The 24,458-nt window shown below is 38.6% G+C and overlaps 1 protein-coding gene across 6 annotated transcripts in view; it reads left to right on the top strand.

Annotated features, from left to right (window-relative positions):
* The window catches only part of MINDY4 (MINDY lysine 48 deubiquitinase 4), a 73,922-nt gene that overhangs the window by 25,590 nt on the left and 23,874 nt on the right, over positions 1-24,458 (top strand). For 3 of the 6 annotated variants that reach the window (XM_085562966.1, XM_085562956.1, XM_085562975.1), the window contains exons 9-13: positions 908-996; positions 5,195-5,368; positions 6,343-6,406; positions 7,380-7,445; positions 7,753-7,820. In XM_085562966.1, coding sequence (XP_085419092.1) covers positions 908-996; positions 5,195-5,368; positions 6,343-6,406; positions 7,380-7,445; positions 7,753-7,820 — 461 coding nt within the window. Of the gene's footprint in view, positions 1-907; positions 997-5,194; positions 5,369-6,342; positions 6,407-7,379; positions 7,446-7,752; positions 7,821-10,217; positions 10,299-24,458 lie in introns of all 6 variants that reach the window. The other 3 variants (XM_021541860.3, XM_021541859.3, XR_014950407.1) reach the window with 2 other exon arrangements.

The following is a 24,458-nucleotide window of genomic DNA, read 5'->3' as shown; positions in this document are numbered from 1 at the left end:
ACGCACTGTTCATGTAAACAATGATTGTTTTGCATTCTTCTTTGTGGGAGAAGAGAATTGATGGACTGTTAATTTGACCAGTGTGGTTAGAGAAGTGGTAATTCCATCCTCCAATCTACGGTCACCTTTAGAATTCTATAAATACCAAATGCTCAAATAAAACTTTCTCTTTTTCTCTTTTGAACTTACCAAGATTCTGTGTACTCATTTGGTGTCCAATAGTGACACTGCAGGCTGCCCTTTCCTTTCTCCTGCAGGGTTTGAGAGGAGTTTGATGGGTGACATTGTGGTGTCTGTGATGTCACCTTCTGTCCTGCTTGTAGCCCAAAACCAGCTATAAATCCGTAAAATTTAAACTTAATACGGCATTTCTTGGTATTGTGATTTATTTCCTCTGAGACTGATAACTTGAAGGATTCAAATTTCTTCTTTTTCTTCCTTTTGAAAGTGAGAGGGAGAGAGGGAGGGTCTGAGGTGCAGAGGGCTGTCCTGAAACCTGAAATCTTTGTTTAGTGGTGCTGGTGGGAACTGGAGGTTGCTGAGAGGAGGTACAAGAGCAAGGCTTGGAAAACACTCAGATTTGATTTCTCTCTGAAGATTAAACTGCAGCTCAGTAGGGATTGGGAGTTTTTTAGTTCATATATCCCAGATTTCAATAAAACCCCACATTTCTTTTAACATTATAGATGTCTTGGTATTTTCAGGAAAAATGGGCAGGAGCCACAAAAACACTTAAAAACCTTGATTTTCATTGGCTTGCACAAAACCCCAGAGGCACAGAGAGCTCTGTCAAGTCCTGGCTGCAGAGAGAGGGATGAAAGGATGGCTTTGGGCTGGGTGGGGGCTCACAGGGCTTTTCCCCAGCATCCATCACTTTTTTGCTCATGGAGTGTCCCATTTTCCCCAGGGTGGCCCATGTGGGGTTCTGGCTGCTGTCCAAGCCTGTGTCCTGCAGCAGCTGATCTTTGCAGACAGCAACAGGAACAAAGACACCCGGTAAGGCAGTGAAATTTCAGGAATTTCGCCTACAGAATTTAAAAAAAACTATAATTTTATTGCAATTAATAATTTTTTTATTATTAATTTTATTTCTCTGCTGCAGCCACTCAGGAGCCTTTTGAGTTTGAACTTACTGAACTTCTTTTTGTTTCAGAGAGAGAGAAAGAAATCAGCTTCTAATTTACTTGTGTTTACTTCCCATGGAACTGTAGGAATGTAGAAGTTGGTGTCTTATTTGTGTAATTGCTTGTGATTAACCCAAGAACATCTACAAAAACCAAACAGCTTGAATTGAGGCCAATGAAAATTATTTAGCCTCGAGGTGCTCATGGAAATTGGATTTCAAACAAAAAAACAATCAAGGTTTGAAAGACCATGAAGTTCATCCAGTGTTTTGACACTAAGAACCTCAACAGGGTTGAAAAATTAAAGTTATAATGATTTTTTTTTTCCTTGTAACTGATTTTGATTGTTCCTTTAAACTCTTTAATGGAATTTGAATTTATATTCTGTGTACTTTCCACTTGCTTTAAAGGAATTTTGTTAGGTGTTGCTGCTGACAAGGAAATTGCTTGGACTGCTGTAATAATGATGTACTTGTCATGTTGCTAAAGGAGCATGGGTTACTGAATTAAATTCTGGAAAAGAATGCCTCAGAAATTACTTTGTTACCAGTTTTCATGTATTTGCTTTTTGTTTTCAGTAAGACTTTTAAGTCCTTTACAAAACACAAATTCCACAAAGCCTCCCTGTGCCTTAAAGGAACAGAATGTTCAATAGGGAAAATTATTTTGCTGGTTTGTGCTGCCATCACCTTCTTTTATTTGTGACCTCCATTAGTCCAACCTCAATTTAGAATAAAGAGAAGCTTTCATGCTGAGATCTTTCATTACCTTACAATATAAAAATGTTCCTCTTATATTAAATTCTGGCCTTAAATACCCATTTTTCTGCTTGGAACTGTGTAGGAAAATGCTGTGGTTTCTGTTGATATTCCTTAGTGCTGTCTGCCTTACCCTTAATGTAAATTCATTGTTTGGGCTGTTTTTCATCAATATTGGAAAGAAACAGGTACCTGTAGAGCATCATTATTTGTTTTCAGCATCCAGGATGGAAAGTGACAGAAATTATCCTGAAAAACTTGAAGATTTCAGATTATAATGAGGGCAGACTTTTCAAGGCTCTTGTCTACATAAAAGAAAATCCTCAGAAACTTCCTTGAAGGAAACACAGTGCATATTTAGATTTTATAACCAGGAGTCTCCACAGAAGAATTATTTCTGGCTGTGAAAACCAAGAATTTCTTTCAGCCTTTGATCATCTGCTCCTTGGTCCCTTTGTGTCTCAGGTCATCCTTGGTGAAAGCAGAGATGATGATTTCCCTCTTGCAACATGGTTCAGAGATCATAAATGAAATAAAATTATGTGGCACCCAAATCAGTGGATGGAGGCCAGATTGTCCCAACAAATCCTGTTTACTTGCCAGAATTTGCCTCTCCTGTTTTCCCCCTCTCGTTATCCACATGGTTTGAAAAGATTTTTGGTTTTTATTCATGAGATAAACACATTTTTCTTATGCTGTGTTTGCCATGGGACGAAACTTTCAGCAGGCAGAGCATCAAATGAGAGAATAAATATTCCTAACTCTAACATGGATTTTCAAATTATCAACCACTTCACAGGAAGTGCTTGATTTCAGGCTTCTTTGACATTCAGGAAATAATTATCATGTCTCCTTCTTCCTCTGCTGCCTCTCTCAGACACAGAAATTACTTGTGATTCCCATGCATTTCTGGGTATCTGTATTAGAACACAGGCAGAGATAAGAGAAAGTTGTGATTATGATTCTTTTTTTCACTTGAAAATTCTCATCAATTCTTTCCCATATCTCACATCCTTCAGAGAGGGAAACACTCTCTAAATTAACATTATTTTCAAGGCAAACATTGAACTTGAAAGTCTGTTTTAATTTTTTTTGACGTTTGGTGTTTCTTGTTTAGTCTTTTGAATTATTAGATCTTTTACTCAAACAATGGGAACAGGTTTTGTCCTCATCTCCCATGCTGGTAGCACTCTAAAACTGATAAAATCTGAATTTCAAAGACTGCCATTCTTGGAGCCACTAGAGAAAACTCCAGTTATGTTCTTCCTAGGGGTATGGAAACTTTTGGCCACTTCTTCAGTCTCATGGATATTGGGTTTATTCTCAAATCTGCCAATTCTCCACTTTGTGACTTTCAGTCCCTTGGTCCTGTAATGTTTTAGGTCCTGACTTTGGGGCACTTCTTAAAAAAATACGAACAGCTTTTATTGCAGATAGTACTCTAGAGAAAGTTTAATAGTGGGTAAAAACATCATAGTGTAGATTTGTTTAAAAAGGTTAAGTAAAAACTTCAGAAAAAAATTAAGTATGAATGCATTTAGAAGCTAAAAATCATAGTTAAAACATAAAACAATCCTGTTGGAGCTTATTGAAAGCCTTATTACAGATTTAGGGATGAAGTAGCTTCTCTTGTCCATTATTTGCCAATATGGTACTGTTCCCTGAAGCATTTACCTGCTTTTTTGTCCAAACAATTAAAAATATGTTCTTTGGAAGGGGAACTCTTTATTTTAGAAGAGGAATCCTTTATTTTCTTTCAGGGTTTGGTAACAGATCTGTGCTGAACCAGTTCCTGTTGCTGATCATACCTTATTTACTCTTCTCTTGATTTTCATCCATTGCTTTTAATGGTAAAAGCAGTTTTATTTTCATCATTCCTTTAATCATTTTAATCAGACAGCACCTTAAGTAATGATCTCCTAGAAGTGAAGACTGTGAATTCCATCACTTAAATTCACCTGTGTGACAGGAGTAGTGTCAGAGCACAGAGAGATATCAAGTTTACAATTATTATTTAACCCTCATTAGGAGGGTTATAAATAATAAACTCATAGAGGTCCCCCAAAAAGCAGGATAGAGCTGCTAACACCTGACTTTGGTGAATTAATGTCCTTCCAATGCCTGTTTTCCTTCTGACTTGAGAAGAAACCCACCCAGTGTGCCCAGTTTGTTCTGCAGCAATCTAAAGAGAATTTTTCTCCCTACAGTTCCTTCCACTGGGCCTGATTATCTTCAAGGTTCAAAACATCTTCTTAAATGCCTGAAGTGAGGTTTCTGCTCGGGGAATGGTTCCAAAAAGCCCAAAAAGCATCAGTGGCATCTCCCTCTGCAGGTGCTGAGCAGTCTCAGCTCGTGGCCTCTCATTCTGCTGCTCATTCCCAGAGAAAAGTGGGGTTCAGCTCTACCTTCAGCCCTGGAATGTTGCAGCATTTCTGAGAGAGAGAGGGCATGATTTATGTCTGGAATGAGATTTGAGCTGCTCCAGTCCAGGCCTCAGATCTGGGCCTTGTGGGGCCTCCAAGCCTGTGGCGTGGTTAGAAATTAAGAGTTTGTGGCACAGAAATTAAGAGTTTGTGGCACAGTTGGAAATTAAGAGTTTGTGACGCAGTTAGAAATTAAGAGTTTGTGGCGCAGTTAGAAATTAAGAGTTTGTGACACAGTTAGAAATTAAGAGTTTGTGACACAGTTAGAAATTAAGAGTTTGTGGTGCAGTTAGAATTTAAGAGTTTGTGACCCAGTTAGAAATTAAGAGTTTGTGGCACAGTTAGAAATTAAGAGTTTGTGACACAGTTAGAAATGAGGAGCTTGTGACACAGTAATTCAGAGTTTGTGGCACAGTTAGAAATCGCATTAAGGTGTGATGGGGAGCACTGGGCTGTCTGGGGGTGAAGTAGCACAGGTTTATAGTGTAAGGTTTAGGCCACCTTAAGATAAAGATAAACAATGTTAGCTTGCCAATCAGAGTGCCTTTGTAAACTGTAAAGTATATAGAAGTGTATATAAAGTGCCATCTTCTCTCGAATAAGCTGAGAACATTGCATTAATCATATTGGTTGGATGTGTGTTCTGTCCTGTCCAGCTCTCCCAATTTATGAGGTCCCTGGCTTTGCTGAAATGTCTCCCCAGTGACAAAACCAGCTGCCTCCCCAACTCACAGCATTTTTGTCCATCCAATTGTCTTTTTCTCAGCTGGAGAAGAACTGAGGTTCTTCTACATAATAAGAAAAATAACGATTTTCTGATGCAGCTCACCGGAGCCTTGTTATAAACCACCGTAAAACTCTCTCTCTAAAGATGCTTTTGTTCTTTTAGGGAAAAACCTGCCCTGAATCTGTTTGCCCTCACATTTTGCTGCTTGTCTCTCCTTTATTTCCTGCACTGCAGTTGTCTCCAGCCCTCAGAAGCTCACAGGACCAAGTGCCTCTCCCTGGCTCTCGCTGACATTCTGTGGCGTGCAGGGGGCCACGAGAAAGCCCTGGTGGCACTGTGAGTAGGAGAATCACTTTCATTCCCTCTACACTGCTCTACCTGTCCCAAATCCACATAATTTACAATAAAAATGCTTTGTAAGCTGCATTTATGCCACCTAAAGCAGCCTGAGGAGCGATGCAAAATGTAATTTCTGCTGCCCCAGTAGCTGGGACAGAATAGACAAAACACTTGGAAGTTGCTGTGAAAGGTCCTGGATCTTTATTTCATTGATGGATTGGATTTAATTGATTGTAGGGATCCTCCAAAATCTTCTTATTAAGAGTTATTTTTCCAGATGCAGCATTCTGCTCCTGTATAGCAGGATATTCCATTAGGGCAGGAATTAAGCTCCTTTTCTGTATTTGCCAGCTTAATTTATAAAATGTAATTAGGCTGCTTGTACACAAAACATCCAACTTTTAGGTCCCCAGCTTTGGCTGCACTGGAACCTAAAGGACTTTTTTAAGTGAGTCAGGTTTTGTGGTCATAATTAATTTCCTTTATTAGATCTACTAAAATAGCTGCAAAATCACAGAGAGTCTTTGGAACACAGAAATCCTTCATAAACCTAAAATAGAAGAAGCAAATTCAAAGACATTTCAAATGATATTTCACATGTTTTACATCTCAAACTTGCTTCCTCTGTGATATTTTACATATGTTCTTCTGCTTGTTTGAATGTCATTACTCTAAAAATATTTTTCAATAAAAACTGTCATTAACATCTTATGTTTATCCTCTTTCTGTAAGGAGAAACTTGTAATTCATGTAAGACTGAGAGAGCACAGCACAGATAAAGTGCTTGTTTCAGTGACAGAAGTTTGATTTGCAATATAAACTTATTTACAAGGAATCTTTTTTTTAAAAGTCATTAAAAATAATAATAATGCAAATCTTTGGCGCATCATTCAGCTCATATAACATGCTGATTTCTCTTTAATGCCATTTTCTTCCTTTTAATATAAGTTTTGTCTGAATGTCCCCTTCAGGCCATCAGGAAGACAGCAGTTCACTCCCACAGGAAAATACAAGGCAGATGGAATCCTAGAAACTGTAAGGCTCTGTGTGACTCCTATTCTCCAGATCCTCTTTCTCCTTTCACTATTTCACTTCAATAAATCTGTTGCTCTCCTAACATTTTAAAATCAAATTAGTTATGATCCAAAATCCAATAGGAGATAAAATGCCATAGCCTGCCTGGCTCTGAGTTGTCCCAGTGGCTGTGGGCAGCTGGGCTCTGTGAAATCCTTTTTTTTTTTTTTTTTTTACCTTCCAAACCTAAAAATACTACCTGTTTTTAATGACACACAGTAGAAATGAACGTGGGCCCCTCCAATTGACCATGAGCATGAAAAGGCACTATGTTCTTCTTGTCTTACACAGAATTCTTTGCCTTTTTTCCCCTCCAGAAGCTCCAAATGGCAGAACACTTTCCAGTTATGCCTTGTTTCCATCTGAGGCTCTCTGATGGCTTTGCAAGCAATGCTGCCTTCAGCCAGGCTTCAGTGGTTGCAGGAAATGTTTTTGGCCTCATAAAAGGGGGAATGGATGTCTCAAAAAATCTGAAGATGGAAAAACAGGCAAAGAATATTGAAGTGAAGGCCTGGATCTGTGAGCTCTCCTGGATTTCATGTTAAATAGGAATACTCATATTCTCTGAGTGTGGTAAATGCCTCACCCTATAGGTACAAACCCCTGAGCTTCTTGCCCATCCTGTGTCTTTAAAGCTGCATTATTCCTCTATTCTGAATTGTTTTTTATTCCATAGACAATGCTTAAAATTGAATCAAGGTGTCTGTTTGAGAAATTTAAAAATCATCAAAGAGCAGCATTGAAAAAATCAGAATATATCTGGTGTTGAGATGTAATTCAATGCCAAATGAAAACAGTAAGAGGTAGATTTCATTAGATCTTTATTTCTTTTTTGTTAGTTCAGATCTTTCCAGGAAATTTGAAAGTTTTGGCTCCTTCATTTTAGCTTTCAGGTTATAAAGTCACCTTTTTTCCTTCTTGCATTTCTTCCCAGCTGATACTTCACAGTGCCACAAGATATGAGGACCTGATTCTATTTCTACAGCAGAATATTCATCAGGTACTGTGTTTAATTATATATTAATTAAACAAATAATGGTTCAACTACAAGCCTTTTTGTCTATTAGTCTCACACAATGTGTTCTGAACACTGTTTCTACAACTCTATGGACACGTTTTGCATTTTAACAAACACACCAACAAATCCAGCTTTAGCATAAATCACAGCAATTCCTTCTGCCTTCAGTTTTATTTGCATTTCTGGAGAATTGGGCAAAAAAATTTAGACACAACAAACAAAATAACATCAAAATCCTAGACAAACAAACAAACAAAATAACACCAAACTAACACCTTTTGTTTTTCAGTTTGAAATTGGTCCCTATGGCTGCATCCTCCTGACTGTGTCTGTCATCTTGTCGAGATCCATCAACCTGTGAGTGCCTCTCTAGCTTTGTTTCATAAACTGCACTGGGAAAAACAGGGAGAAATCCCTGGTGTGCTTCAATCTCTGTCCTTGTGTTTTTTCTGATAAATATGGGGGAGTTGTGCAGATTTACCCACCTAATCTTGGCTTTTCTTGTATATCTTGTTATATCTTGTGTATAATTATATATATATATCTATCTATATCTATTGTAGAGATCAGTCCACCACATCTGATAGCAAATTCTCCATCTAAATCAAATTCTCCATCTAAACATTAGGGATCATGTCTGAGGTTGTTTTTTGTTCTCTCTACCTTGACAGGTTAAGCAAGCCTTGTTTAAAGGGTTATATATTTCACATACTTCAGGTGTCTTAGGTAGAGGGGGATAACCTCACTGTGATGACTTCCCCAGTCTCTCTGTCAGTGATAATGGAATAAAATGGGTGAGGCAGCTCATTTTTAGGTAGCTGTAAGTAATGCATGACAAACCTGCTCTCAGTTTATTGCTGTAATGAATATTCTGAGCTCATGAGAAGTCACCATGACCTCTTTAAAAACTCCCTGAGGCTTGCCCAGGCACAATTGCACTTATCTGAGCTTTTATAGAGACTGAAGGTGTTTCTGTGAGTGTCAGTGGGTCAGAATAGAAAGGTTTCCTTAGTTCAGTCAAGTTTTCACTGCTGTGAAAATCCCCAGGAGGAAGGGGAAGTGTCAGAACTCAAAATGTCCCTCAGACATTTTTGGATGTTCCAGGCCCTGGTCAGAAGTATTTGAGACCCTGGCAGGCAGCTGCAAACAGCTGTGATTTTGGGTTTGAGCCATGGAACGATTTACCAACCTTGCAGGTAAAACAAGAAGTCACAAAAGTTTAGATATTAGATATTAGTAGTCACAAAGTAGAGGGAGGAAATTTTTAGTGCTGTACAGGGGGGTGTTAAGTCCTGTACAGGGGGGTTTTAGTTTTGTACATGGGGGTCAGAAGTTTTAAGATGGATTTGGGATTTGGGCCTGTCCTGTCCTCCCTCTTTCTTCTTCCTCACCTCCATGTTCTTGGTGATGTTGGCACTCACAGATTGGTTTAGAGTAGAAAGGCACCATTTAATATAGGTAATAGGCATTGGGAAAAACTGTAACCGTGTAACACGTAATGTACCATATAAAAGATAGAAAAGCACCATTTAATATAGGTAATAGGCATTGGGGAAAAACTGTAACCCTGTCACACGTAATGTACCATATAAAAGACAGCAGCAGCCCTGGGTGGGAGAGAAGAAGCAGTCGGGGTCAGAGAGGATGTCAGGGTGTGTGTGTGCCTCTGCCTGAGCTGTGAGCAAACCACAGCAACAGAGAAGAAAATCTTTTAGATGACTTGCAATAAACTGCCTTGAGCCCGAACAACAGAGCCTTTTTTTGAAAGCACAGGTTGGAGGAGAGACTTTTCCACCACAGGGAGCCCCTGCGACCTGGGGTGGGCTTTGGCAGGGAAGCTGCTCCCTGCCAGTTTGCAATAAACAAGTGACACGGAGAGAGCAGCTGCACTTAAAAGCAGCACGAGGCTGATTTATGGAAGCTTTTGTTTTTTACAGCCCATTGTCTTGACAAGAAACAGCAACTTAATCCAAATTTGAGATCCACAATCAGTTCTCACCTGCTGGGATCCCAGCAAGGATTTTCAGATTTTTTTTTCTTGTTCTTTTTTAATTGTAATTTTTTTCTTTTCTTTTGCTTATAGTAACACTACAACCCTTGGCTTGACTCCACTTTTGTAGTCTAACACAAATGATGTCATAATTTCAGGGCACATGCCATTTATTCTCGTTTTTACAGCAGAGAGGTTCAGATTAATAAAGTTACTTGTGCAAGTAAGGATCTGTAGGTTCATAATTGCTGCTGTCTGCACTGCTTTGCTTGCTATAAAATGATAAATATTCTTTAATCATTTAAGTAAGGATATATTCTCCCTCATCACCTCCCAGTTCCTGCCAGATGGATTATGACAAGGCCAATCAATCAGCTGCAATTTTATTTGGGGGAGCTATGTCTAAAGTGAACATGACAGTTCTTTTTGGTGCCTGTTTGAATTTTAAACTACCTAAATATTTTTACAGATCTGATCCAGAATGTCAGAACAGTTTATGAAGTGCAGTTCTGTTTTGATGAATTACCATGATTTTCTCACAAAACTTCATTTTAAAGTACTGTTTCTCCTCTAGCTTGTACTGTGTAAGACACTGCATTGATACCTTTTTTATTACAAGAAACGGGATTTTTTCTGTTTTTAAACACAATAGAAAGTGTTTTTAGACCCTTGCACAAATTTTTTTTTAAGAAGTGCAAACTGAATTTTGTTTATGTAATCTTCAGCAATTGATTTAGCTGCCTATGTCACCTTGCTTCTCTTAGGTTATTAAAAATATCAAGACAAATAACGCAGTGCTGATACCCTCAAGAAATATGAACTATTCAGAGAGTGTTACCAGCATGGTAAGCAATTATTTACATAACTGCCATAGTTCTGGATGAACAGCTGAAGACAAACAAGAGTTGGTTTAGATAGTGGAATTTTAGCCAGTTATAGATCTCCCTGAGATTGTTCTGCCCCAGTTTTTGGGGTTTTTTGTTTTGTTTTGTTTTGTTTTGTTTTGTTTTGTTTTTTAACAGAAAAATCAGCAGGTTTTTACAACAGAAAACTCCATGGAAGTTTCAGTTTTCCAGATTTTTGTGCGCATATTGCACTGGAAAAAAAAAAAAAAAAGAGATTATTTAATTTCAGTTGAGGAGTTGACAGCACTTAGATTTTTTCCTATTTTGAGTGTTATTATCTATCTTAATGATCTTTATTGCCCAGAGAGGTTGTGGACTCCCCATCCCTGGAAGTGTCCAAGGCCAGGCTGGAGCACCTTGGGACAGTGGGAGGTGTCCCTGTCCATGGCAGGGGTGGCACTGGATGGGCTTTAAGGTCCCTCCCAACCCAAACCATTTCAGGATTCAGTGATTTATTTACTTTCTGTGTAAGTATTTGCATTTATGCCTTTAAACTCAAAAAAAAAAAAGAAGAGGAAAAAAAGCCCCCATGATGAATTTCACTTATTTTGGATGTCTGTGTTAGAATGACAAAAATAATCTCCTAAAGTGCTTGGTTATCTCCCTCAAAAGTGAGAAAATCTAAATAGCCTACTCATAAAGAAATTTTACACCCTAGATATCAAGTTGTGTAATGAAATCTGTTTTTTATTGATAGATCAATGAAAAATAGGAGATTAAATGTTAATAATGCAGAGCATTATGCATGACAAAAACACTCTTACAACTCTACTCACCTAGTGATGGGCTTTAAATAGGCTGTAATAAAAAAAGGAGAGAAATTCTGGCACCAGCACTAGAAATTTAATTATCTGAACACATCAGTTCAATATTCTGTGATAGACAAGAGATAAATAATGTGTTGAGAGTTGAGAACAGAATAAAAACGTATTAATGACTTCATATAAATATATGATCTTCCACATTTCATTTTGCATGTAGTCCTGTCTCCCCAGGCCAGTAAAGTCACATTAGTACTGGAGCAAAGTGGAAGACAAAAACAAAGTATCCCTTTAATTTGCACAAATAAAAAAAAAATGTTTTTTCTTCACCAATAAAGAGAAATAAGTTGGAAGTAATAAAAATTCAGGCACTCATGACAAGGTTGAATACATTATTCCTCAGAGTCCAAGAGCTTTGGTGCTCTCAGGGAAGCACTTAGACTTTGATGTTAAAACAAGGATAATTCTAATTTTTTTTTCCCACAGCATAAACAACTTTCAGTACTGGGAGATGAAGAGGCCAAAAGTATCAAGAGGTTCAAATAAATTTTGAGTAATTAATGAAAGGTGCAGGCTGCAGCATCCCTAAAGCCCCTGGCTTTGATGTTGTCTCCATGTCCCCCATTTTTGTGTCCTGCCTTGATGTTTGCTGCTGCTTTTGCTGCTTTTTTTGGTCCAGATCCATAATTTTTACATTGTTACAGATCTTCCCTTGCAAATGGAAATTCCAGCTTTCAGAAAGGTCTGCTGGGCAGTTGTTTGAGGATCACAGGCAGTCTGAAGCATTTTTATTTCAGGGGGACGCATGCCAGGAAATGCAGGAGTTTGTGCCTCTTTGTAGATTTTGGGTAATGAGTTTTTCATGCTCCAAGCACTAATGATCATCACTGCCTGAGCTGATAACAAATGGCCAGAGAGGAGTGAGAATTCCTGAGGAAGTTGCTGAGAACGCGTTGTTGCTTCTGGTACAGGAAGGAATTCTGGTTCCTAACAATTGTTACCTGTTTTTTTATTTTAATTTGGTTTTTTCTTTAACAACCAGCAAAAAAAAAAAAAATTAAAAAGTCATATTATAGCAGCTCAAGGGACTAATCTTTCTGAGTGTGCAAGATGTGTGCTGGGATCTTGACGTCGATGAGAGCTACAGGATATTTTCCATGCATGGGGGAGAGAATGAGCTCAAAAGTTGGGCTGCAAGCCCCCATTGAGCCTCACCACTGAGTGCAGGAAAGTTGTGAATATTCAGGAGTGGTTTTAGTGACAACTCAAGTGATCCCCACAATCTGACTGAATTTCCAGTGGGACTGCAGCACAGCTTTCCCTGCTGGGTGCTGCCTCATCCTCTCCCAACCCTTGGTCCCTTCCTTGCTGTGCTTACTCATGAAAATCCATTCCTGGAGTGGGATGTGACACCTTTGGATGCACCCAGTGGATCCTCAGCTTTCTTTAAATTCCAGCTCCTCACCAATCCTGTTCCCACATTTTTCCTAATCACTGCAATAACTTGTTGGAGTTGAGACAGTCGTAGTTGTGATGGAGACAATACAAAGCAGCACACTCCATCTTCAGGAGGCTTCAAACTGGTTTTATTCTAGCATGCATGCTTTTTATACATTCTTACAAAACATAAATTTACACTTTACTCTCACCAGAGACAAACAAAGTGCTCATTGGAATAGGCAGTTGCAGGTTTCTCTTATTTCTCCTTCTTTCTTTCTTGGTTTCTGTACCAACGACATTGGTAGGAAATTCATTCAGGGGTTAACATGGATACTCTTACCAAACTTCTCTCTGGTTCACAGAAGTCGCTATAAAACCTCCTCCACAGTAATTCACTGCATAAAATCATCATTACTAGAACCCAGGAGAGCAATGAACATGTGGAACATGAGAAAATTCCTTGGGTGGAATCCCTTTGTGGAAAACCAGCGTATTGCCATTTAGAGGCTACCTGGAGACAATGCACAGAGCCTGATCTGAAACACGGGCTCACTGTGCTGCTCACAAATCAAAATGCCACTGTTTGCATCACTTCTGTGACTTGGGGATTCCTTATCAGTTACTGATGGCAGGTCACGTGTCACTCTCCAGTCAGGATTGGTCACTGGGTGGCTTTTCCATGTTTTCTCTGAAGTGCTGCTGTGAGAATCAGTAAAACAATGGCTTTAGCTGTGGGAAAAATAAAAAAAGGAGACTGATTTTGCAAGTCAAGGGGAGGCTGTGTACTTCATTAAGGTTGGCTGCTCGTAAACCTTGGAAAATGCACGTCAACATCTTCTTCCTTGTTGTGATCCCACAGCTCTATGAGCTACACTTCTCTAGTCCTCACTGCTCCAGAGGAGGGTGTTCAGACCTGTTTCAAAGTTATCTGTGCTGTTCCCCTGTTGGTGTTGGGGAATTTTGGTTGTTTGGAGTTGGTTGGTTTGTGTGTTTCTTTATTTAACTTATTTATTTCAAAAGTCAGTGTGTATTTCAAAAGCTGGTTGTTTTTAAGTTGAATAAATCACATGATGACTCCTTATCAGTGTAGGATTTCTCAATCCAATCACTCCGTCCTTGATTATTACCAATTCACCTCATTCTCTGAAATCTGTTAATGAACAGTTTTTCACTTGAGGGAATCAAATTATTAAAATTATGTTGTTCTGTGCACTTACTCTTCATTCCTGTGGTACATTTTACTTAACTGGACAAGTTAAATCTCCTTAATCTGCCATTCTGCTCCATCTTTGAAATAAAAACATGCATAAGCACCGAATCATGTTAAATGCTGCCCATTATTATGCCCTTTACCATGGTCAAATATATCTGATTATCATCTTGAGTTTACTTCTGTAATCATTTGTCTGGTTGTAAGCAATTCTACAAGACTCCTCCTCTTCTGGTCCATTGGAAAACTATTTTTACTTTTTTTTTTTTTTAATTTTTCTAATTTTAACAGTTCTGCCTGACTTTATGCATCAAGGGAAGTTTTTATTCTATTAGTTTTTATTCTGTTTTATTTCTATTCTATTTATTATTTTTAGTAGCAGGAAATAATCATTACTACAGTAATAATTTTATTTTTCTGTATCCTTTCCTAAATTCCTTTCTGTATCATTTACTGTAAAATAACCCCGATTCTGACACATTACTGGAATTGAAATCCCTTTCAGTCAAGCAGGACTTTGAAAAGGAAAGTGATGCTCTGCTGGCTCAGGAGCTGTGGGGTGGAACAAAGGGTCCCCCACCCTCAATCCACTTTCCTTTGCTGACACCTTTTCCTGTCCCAGAGCCAATCTCTAATTTGGAGTTCCCCTGAAATTCACCTTCTCTCCTGATGCTGTTTGGTTGCTGGAGAAAGGCTTTCTGTGAAATTATCCATTTGGCTGGGCCAGGGGAAAATTCCAATCCTGACTTCTCGTGAAGGATCCGGTCACTTGGGGCACTCTCAGCTCTTGATGGAAGTAGATTTTTCTGTGAGCCAGTTTTTCTACCTTTTTAAAGGTAGTTTCCACTCCACTTGAGAGTGCCTGGGAGAGCAGCAGCAGGGGGAAGTTGTGTCTGGGAGCAGTGTGCACTCAGGGTTTGCAGTTGTGTAATATAAATAGATGTCGTCGTGGTTTTTTTACAGCTTTTGGTGTTTGAAGAACACAGGGAAGCTGCTGGTTTTGAGGGGAAACAGCTGTCAATTATGTTACAGTACTGAAAAACAAGGAGTTGGATACAACTGAAAAAAAAAAATATATATATATTTGAGAATCTCAGAGCTCTCCAAGAGCCATTTGTGATTTTGCAACATGAGGGAGGCGGGTTGGATTTACCAGGAGCAGGGGGAGGAGCAAATAGGAGAGATTTTGTGGGATCCAGACCTTGGTGGAGAAGAATTGAGCCCTTTTTTGTTGGGGTGAGTGAACTTCTGTGCCTCCTGCTGCATGCAATTCTTATTTCAGGATCTTCCCTGCCTTTGAGGTAGTGGGAATTGGGCAGAGGCCCTTGTAAAGCAATGTGTTCACTGAGCAAGAGCTGTTTGCAACATTAATCAATTAATAAATGCAGAATAATGATTGCAGCTGTTAAAAGGTAATAAAGAAGGGAGTTTGCTTGAAAGAATTTAATGTTTTTCCTTAAAGAAAAGGCAAGAGTATGGGGATAATGAGTGACAGCTTAAGCAATAATTGTGGGAGGATGTGAGACCAAGATTTGAAGCTTTGTGCTTTCAAAAGGGGATAGGCAGTGGAATATGTTGATGTGTGAAATATCACTTTCTAATGCTTGAGAGAGAGGGGACCCAGGGACAAAAGGTGGTGGGAAAAGGGGGTTTGGAAGACAAGACACAGGAAAGGAGAGTAGAGTCTCACTCTACAGAAATGTGTAGGATTTGCCAAATTAAATCTGAATATAAGGCAGTTTTTAATATTGTAGATAAGGAACGTGACCCAAGTGGAAGTGTGACCCCAAAAGCAAAGAAGAGGAAAGGTTGAATTAGGTTTGAGGGTGTTTGCTGCACTGGGGGACAAGGAACAAAGTTGAGTGGTAAAGAAAAATGAGTAAATGAGACTCAACTCAGAAAAAAAGGGCAGAATCAAGAAGACAAAGATGTTTTTATGCTGCTTCTGTTTGTTATCTTGATAGGTAAGGGATTGGGGAACTGGGAAGCAATGCCAGAAATAATAAATGGGGGAAAATGTGGAGTTTGCCCAGGTATTTGAGACACGTGATTCTTGTTCCTGTGGTAAGGAAATCCGGGAATTTCAGCTGTGTCACCAGCTGGGTTCACAGAACAGAAGTGGAGGACCAGAGGCAGAGTGACAGCAAATTTGTTGTGGATGTGCAGCATGAAGGTCACTTGTGGGAATAAAAAAAACCAGGTTGCTCCCTGACACATCCAGCTCCTTGTGGAACAGATCAGGATAAATCAAAAAGCTGAGGAGCTGAAGAAAGGAAAGATATGAGCTCATCCTCTGGGGATTTTTCTGACTTCTTAAAATAGTGCAGAGGAATGAAAAAAGTGTGGTGAGCAACAACCTTCTCTGTCATCAGTGGTCTGAGTCCTGGTGCTGGAAAATGGAGGAAAAATGTGGTTCAGATGAGGCCAGACATGAGAAAATGAAACACGTGATTTCCTTATCATATTAATACAGAGATATCAGGAAATTATGTGAGATTTCTGTGTAGAGTGGAGGTGGCTGATATCAGGAATAATGTAAAGAATGCTCCAAGTTAAATTAATATTCTGCCTCTCAGTAAGGAGAGCAACATGGTGCAAAGTCAGCATGGCTGATTTGAATTCATGCACAATAACTGAATAGATTTTGTGGGAGGTGGAATTTAACCTGAAAAAGTGATGATGGCTACACAGAGGGAAGGGAAAAATAAACCAGGTATCTTTGTACCTACACCTCATTCCTAAATTTATTCACCACTTTCAAGCTTTCTCTTTCTCAGACTTTATGAACGGACCTGATCCTAAAAGCTTCCCTTTGTCATGCCTTATTTAGATTAACTTGACTTGCAGTTGTAGAAGAAAATGCAGAATTGTTAGTTAAAAAAAAAAAAAAATAGATAATGGCGCCTAATAAGAGGTTTTAAATTGACATGTCAAATGAAAAATCATTTACTAATGTGAAAATAACACATCTTTTAAAAATTCTAAAGATTATGAGAATGGAGACACAGAAAGGTGTTGTTAGCATGGGCAAGGTAACTGATAGAATTTGTCCATAATTAATCTGGGATTAAAAATGTTTTATTCCCTAAAATAATGCTGGAAAAAGGGAGTGGTGTGCTGATGAAGTGACCTGATGACTGGAAAGCTGCAAGGCCCTGTCAATACAGAGAACAAATTGTGCTGTAAAAAAGAATTGGCTCAGCCTCCTGATGAGGGCAATAAAAAATGAATTTATTTTCACTACAGAAAGTGCAAGGTCTCGTAAACAGAGACTGCTCTACTACTGTACTGGGGGGGGTTCATCAGCTGTAAGTGGCAGGATGAGGAGCAGCAGAGCACACAGTGACTCTGAGCCAGCATTAAAAAATAGCCTTGGATCTGCTCTGAGGGTGTATCAGCAGAAATAGTTTCAGGAGGTGAAGAAATGTGAATGGATTGTGCAAGGCTCTGATGTGTCCTTAGAGAAACACCGTGGCAGGCTGGGCTCACACATTAAATCTGGGGCAAGTGTAGGAAAAGCACAGACCAGGGTAAGAAGGAATCTGTTTTGTCAAAGGAGAATTCTAAAAGAGCAAGAGTTTTTATGTTTTCTAGCCTTAAGAAAAGGAAATTTTGAGGTGGAACATAACTAGTTTTTCTAAAAACTGGGATGGTGGTGGATGTAAATAAACAAGAAAGGCAGAGAAAGTGATTTAATTTAAAGATCAGTGTTAGTGCAGAGAGAAGGTGCTTCAGTAAACCTCAGCAAAGGTGAGCAAATTCCAGGATCCTGAGCTACCTCTGAGAAAAGTGTGGAAAGCTGAGAAAACAACCAAGAAATGTGGATTTCTGTGAAAGAGAGTACCGAGGATGGCTGGGTTTTGCCTGCCACGGGCAAAGAACATCCTCTTCTCTTCTCCCTCTCCCAACTCTGCTTTATCCCAGCATGGGGTGTGGCTGTAATCCACACCTGGTTGATAGAAACATGGAATATTTTTCTGGGGAGAAGCTGAGATTTGGGGGTTTACCTGCCCCTTGCTCCTATAGGATCAAGGAAAGGTTCTGCAAGGCTGTTAGCCTGTGTTTGATAGGGAAAAGACAAGAAACTCTCTAAGAAATGCAGGGAAGGATCATTCTGCTGGAATATTCTCCATGTTTCCAGCAGTAATTCCAGTATTTCCCAAGTGCCAGTCGTGCCCAGGTCACTGAGTTTATTAGCCCTTTATGAAACCTGTCCTCCACAAATTTCTCTAAATCCTTTAATCCTTTTGGCCTCCACAACCCCTGTGGCAATGAGCTCCCCACTGCAGAAATGTGTTTTGTGAAAGAGTTTTTCCTTTTTTTTTTTTTTTCTTTTTTTTTTTTTTTTCTTTGAATTGCCCAGTGAGTTTAAGGAGTGGTGTGGAATTCAAGTTTTGGAAAGTAGTGAGGAAATATTCTTCAATCATCTCCTTGCCTTGGAGTCCACCAGTTGTGTCCTGCTGTAGTAAAATGATCCTGGTCTCTGCAGCCTCTTCCCACAGGAAAACTCCAGTTTTTAACTGTGCTTCCTTCTGACCATCAGAAATTCCTCTGATCTTACAATACCTAAATGCTCAGATTCTGTTGAGCTAAAATTTGTAGCACGTTAACTTAAAGAAATTGAACTTTTAATTGGTTTGTCCAAATGAGGAGTCTTCTTCAAATAATGGCTACAGGGTGTTTTTATCTCTAGATCAACCTTCTCTCACTTCTCAGCTTTTAATCTGAAAAAAACTTAAAAATAGATTCAGTCTGTCTTCAGTGCTGGAACATTTGTGATTTATCCCTCCAGTCCTTGGTATTTAGAAATTTGATGGCCGTGGCCAGGTTGTGGCAGGCTCCTTTTACTGTGTGTTCATCAGATGGAGAAAAGGAATTTACCTGAAGTTTCTTCCTCTGCTGTGCAAATAACCTGAGCAAGGTCACCTAAATTGCCTTCAGGATGTAGCAGTTTCTCTCCTTGTATACAAATCTAAATAATTCCAGAGTGATTGCCTGTTTATGTGCTTATCTTTATATATAAAAATATAAATATTTTTAGATTAATATTAATATTATTTTTAGATATAAAAATCAGTGATATTAACCCTGCCCTGCAGTGATTGATCAGCTTTTTCATCTTTCCAATCTTGTTTATTGCCTTTTTCCTTTCCTTTAGCGAATCAAAGCATTTCAGAAATTAATTCTTTTGATTTTAGGGAAATAAAGTATATTAATTAAAAGACTGCAGAGGTGTGGAAGAAGTGTGATTCTACTACAAAATGTAGCAGTAACGAATAAACTGTCACATTTTGGCCAAATTTCAGCAGGTTACTTTCACACATTCAGATTATTCAGCTGTTTGCTGAGGGGTCAGTGTGGTGAGATAAATACAGATTTAATATCTTTGCTTGTTCTGTTGAAATCAGGAGGACATTGCATTCAGTCAGAAAGATAATTTTTTTTAAATTATGTAGTGGGTTGAATATGCCAATAGATTAATCATTTTTCCCATCAGATCTATCCCTGTGAAATATAAATACTTCCCATATTTTGTCAGAATCATGGAGCAGCAGAGCTGATGAATTAACCTGCATGAATGCCTCAGACCATTTTGAGAACTTTGTGAAATTAGCAGGTATGTGGCAAAAGTGATAAATGAAGAATGAAGCCACTTCCTTGCTTCTCCTAGTCTGAATCCCAAACAATATTTTGGGTTTTTTTTTAGAGAGGCTCTTCCCTCCTTCATTGAACATTCATTTAAAAACTTTTCCAAATGCCAGTATTAAAAAAATAAAAATATTCTGGAACATTTACACAATAAGACAGTCACCCATCCTGTCATTTTCTATATCCCCATTGTAATTATTTGAAATCCTTATGCTTGAAGATGAGTTTTTTTCCCCTACCAGCCCCAAATATATTTTGGGAGTAGACTTGTAATTGTGTGTTTGTTAATGAGACTGTTGCCATGAACAAAGTGAGGTCACCAATCTTCTGTGGCAGCTTTGCCTCAGAGTTCAGGACTGTAAACCAGCCAGCACTTACTGAAATACACTCTTTTTCCTTTTATATTATTATTTTATATTATTTTTCTTTTACATTATTTTATTTTGTTCTGTTATCAAGCCAAGTGATACCTATGGCATGAAATGACTCACATTGTGATGCTCTGGGACTATTCTTATTACACTTTGTATGGGACTTCGTATTCAATATTTAATTATTCTCCACTGAAGACTTGTCAAGAATTTTCCTGGAAGTAAATTGAGAGAAAATGTATGTGAAGCATTTGAAAAACATTAATTTCACTTACTTTTGCTAAGGAAAAGTTCATCTGATTGCACGTTATGTTATATTGGAGATTCCAGTGCTCAGAAAATTTATATTTTGGATTTGTATTTATGCGCTTTTAAAACTTTACTGACACCATGCAGATCACTGAAGTGTATTTTATCAATGCACCATCAGTGCTAAGATTTGTAATGACATTACAGTTTCTTCTATCAAGCGTGGTTTGGTCCATCTGTCTTTAGCTTTTAGATTTATTTTTTTTTCCTTTTTTATTTTTATATCCCAGAATTGATTGATTTCTAGGCAGATTTCTAGTAACTTCCTGGAAGTCAGCAAATGATGCCAGTATGGCTGTGACAATTCAGAGCAGTCAAAGGTTTGGCTCAGAACATCTGTCCACCTTCAGTACTTCACCTCCTTTATAAACACATTAATTAAGATTTGAAACAAACAGTTACAGCCAGGCTGAAGATAAACACAGATTCACCAACAGGAGTATGGAGAGGAAATTAATTTCTAATATATAAAGATATTTTTTGGAAATACTTTCAGGCATCCCTGCCTTAAACCCAGAAGTATTAAAAACCATTAAAATATAGGTATAATTCACACCAGCTGTATTTTGGTGATTTCTGTCATGAGGAGATTTCTCCAATTGCTATAAATTAAGTTTTTACTCTGAAGCCACCTTACACATCTTTTGGTTTCATCACATAATGATGTTTGTTTTGTGTAATAATAATTTGAGAAAAAAATGTTTGCTTGCATAAGGACTGAAAGGACATTTAAGCCTCAGGATGAGGGTTCACAATTGTTCTCTTTTTGTGGGGGAAAAAGGTTTTATTAGAAATCTTTTCTAAAAGAACAACTCAGAGTGAGTAAACCATGTGGAGCTGAGTTTTGCCATGTTATTTAAATTCTGTGAGCGTATTAAAACACATCCACATTCTGTACATATTTTAGAATCCAAACTCTGTCTTCCCTGGTTTCATGCAGGCATAAAGCACATCACACGCATTTCAACTAAAACTAAAAACCAAGCTGGGAGATCTTACAAGTGACCTGAAATTTAGCAAAGTCTCGTTGTCAACTTTTGGATTCGTATCAGCACAGGGAATGATTTCTGCTGAAGGCTGCACATGGAGCACATGTTGATTTAAAATCTTTATCCAGGAGATTTTAAAAATAAGTATCTTGCTTTCTGCCTGAGTAATTTTTTAAAACACTTTATTGGCTTTCTTTTAAAGACTTTCTATTACCAGGAGAGGCAAACCCAGTGTTTTGCTCTAGGAGCCAACATTCTACTACCCCACTCCCCAGCTGGGATATGAACTATCACAACACTGGAAAATAGTGATAATACAGCACAGGAAAGGAATATTTACAATTAACACTATTGATTTTTAGTGTCTGTTTACTGATCTGTGATTCTGTTACAACAGCACATGGAGTGTTGAGCTGTAAATTAAAAAGGCATTCAGGGAGTCAAGCCTTAAATCATTGTCTGATGATCACTGGGATACTTAAAAGACTCCTGGCTTCAAATTAATGGGGTTTCTTTCTGTCCTAAAGCAATTTAAAAATTATAAATGGAATATTCCGTGATGGGGGCGTCATAGTAGTGCTAATGATTTATAGATTATGTCTGCATTGACATCTGGTAGCCAGGACAGCAGAACGAGCAAACACTTCAGATTTGTCTATCCCCAGTGACCATCTCCACACCGTGACAGAAACCACCCACAGAAGTGTGACTAACTCATGTTTTTACAAAGCATGAGGTGCACTTGCACCTGAAACACAACAAACACACCTGCAGAGAGGCTGTTTGGCAGGTGGGAAGAGGAGCCCCAGGCGCGTTGAGGTGTAACTCCTGTGTGGAGTGGAGGTGTAAACCCTGCATGGAGCGGAGGTGCAAACTGATTTATTAAAAAAATATGGATATTGATCTAGTGCCGATATCCAACTGTGACGGACAAAAACTCTCTAACAGTTTAAAATTAGAAAGTGTGTGTTTATTGTATTTATTGTGTATGGGACAGCTCCCAAATCCACACCGCAGTCTCCAAGTGATTACAGAGTCTTTTTATCCATACAAGTATTGAATACCCAAAATACAAATACATATTCATCATTTTGGTACATCTCATTCCCCACTTTGTATGCTAATCACTCCAAAAGCTATTAAGCATGCCTAGTTTGTCCCTTGAAATGGGTCGGTGTCCCTTTCATGGGGAGGGGTCCCAAAATGAGGAAGTAAATGAGGTCTTCCTTGTTCTGACCTTTCTGCCTTTTCAATGCAAATATGACAAATGAACTCTTGGTAGAACTCCCATTCCTTGTCTTCAGTTGGTTTCAGAACAGAGGAGGCCCAGAATTGCCTGATGTTCCTAAAAGCTATTTGTCAGCAATCAATTATTAGTTAACTACTAACTCCTAACTTCATCAAGGCCTACTCATTTATTTTAATTAACTCTAGTAAGGCTTATTTCTAACTAAAATCTTAGCTCCTCTAAAATCTCTAAATTCCTTAAAATTTACATTTCACAAGCCCCGTGTGGAGCGGAGGTGTAAGTCCCGCATGGAGCAGAGGTGTAACTCCCGCGTAGAGCAGAGGTGTAACTCCCACGTGTAGTGGAGGTGTAACTCCTGTGTGGAGCAGAGGTGGAACTCCCACGTGTAGTGGAGGTGTAACTCCTGTGTGGAGTGGAGGTGTAAACCTCGCATGGAATGGAGGCGTAGACCCTGTGTGGAGTGGAGGTGTAACTCCTGTGTGAAGGTGTAACTCCTGTGTGGAGCGGAGGTGTAACTCCCGCGTGGAGCGCCTGACGTTGGTTTCCTCAGCAGCGGGGCTGATTGCAAAGGCAGATGTTGTCCTTCTTCTGCAAGAGCCGAGATCCAGCTCCAGACTCCCGGATTGTTTGTGCCTACAGATGGAATTAGAGCTTCCTGCCATTGTGTGTGCCGTACGTCCCCTCGTCCCCGACTGACGCATGTTGGACATTCTGCCCACGGCGCTGGCGAGATGAGGCCATTGCTAAAACTGAAAAATGGCCAAAATCCAAAGATTTTTATCATCCCATCCATGTCTTGCAGTGGTGCACAGGGGAGTTTTCCGTGTCACGGGCACACTTTCCCCAGCCTTTCCTTTGATTTCACACGGGCGAGAGACGTCAGTGGCACTTTGTTATGTCTGACACTGACATGTAAGTTGTCTTTAAAAGGGATGAAATACATTTTTAGAAAAGGGATAAAATGCATTTTTCAAAATGAGAATCATCATACCACAGATATGACTTTTTTCTTTATTATTTTAAATACTTCTAGGGCTGTAAACCTCAAAATTATGCGTTATATTAAAAAAAAACCCATGAGAAAATAATTATCTAAAGTTTGGAAATTGTGATTCAATGACTATGACTTCTTTTTAAATTATTTTAAATACTTTTAGGGCTGTAAACCTTGAAATTATATGTTACATTCTGATTTTGGCATTCAAAGAAAACCTATGAAAAATGGTTATCTAAAATTTGGGACTAAGACAGGAAACATTCTGGCCTTTTATGTAATAAATAAATTTTTAATGGAGCATGTGTATCAATGTTAAGGGGAAATTTCCATCTAGCTTTACCCTGACCATATCAATTTAACTCCTGTTTTCTCAGAAACAAAATATTTTAATTTTAAAACAAAATTAGTTGTGCCAGTTGTCAAGAAACATGGATATTTGTATGTATAGATTTGGCAAGTCAAATTAGAATGAGGAGCCTGGATGTGTGTAGAATAACTAAGTTTTAATTGATCATTGTTCAGGCATTCTTTCTACCTCAGTAGCAATATCAAAATAAGGATGGATTCAAAACAATTGAGATCAGCATATTTTATACTGAAGGAAAATAGCATTTTTATGACCCATAGAATTAATCAGTGGGGTTTATTGCCACAACTCTCCCAGAACATACTACATTGGTTTTCCTCAGACCTAGATTAAACATTCATTCATGTATGAAATAATGTTTGCAATTCAATTTTATCTGCAGGATAATAAACAGGAAAATAACAGTTACAACCTTTATGGTTTAGGCCATCAACCAATCACTAATTCAGTAATTCCAGGAGTGATGAGATAGTGAACATTATTCCATAATTATGGGCAGTGCAGTTTCACAGACTTTCCTCTTTGGTGTCACGCATATAATTAGGGGCCACACAGCACCATTATAAATGTGGACACCTAGAGAGGTTTGGGTTGGTTTTTTTCCTTCTTTATTCATGGACAATGTAGTGTATAGATTGTATAGATATATTGTAAGTATTTATGACAGGAATAGCAGATCTTATGTGAGTACTGGAATAGTCAGGTACTTTGTGGAGTCTGTCTCCTTAGAGAGATTCCAGATGTTGACCTGGGAAATT

The sequence above is a fragment of the Lonchura striata genome, chromosome 2, assembly GCF_050655825.1.
Source record: "Lonchura striata isolate lonStrDom1 chromosome 2, ASM5065582v1, whole genome shotgun sequence".
In the NCBI taxonomy this organism is placed as follows: Eukaryota; Metazoa; Chordata; class Aves; order Passeriformes; family Estrildidae; genus Lonchura; species Lonchura striata.
The sequence above is the reverse complement of the archived record's forward strand: the minus strand, read 5'-3'. Positions and strand labels throughout refer to the sequence as shown.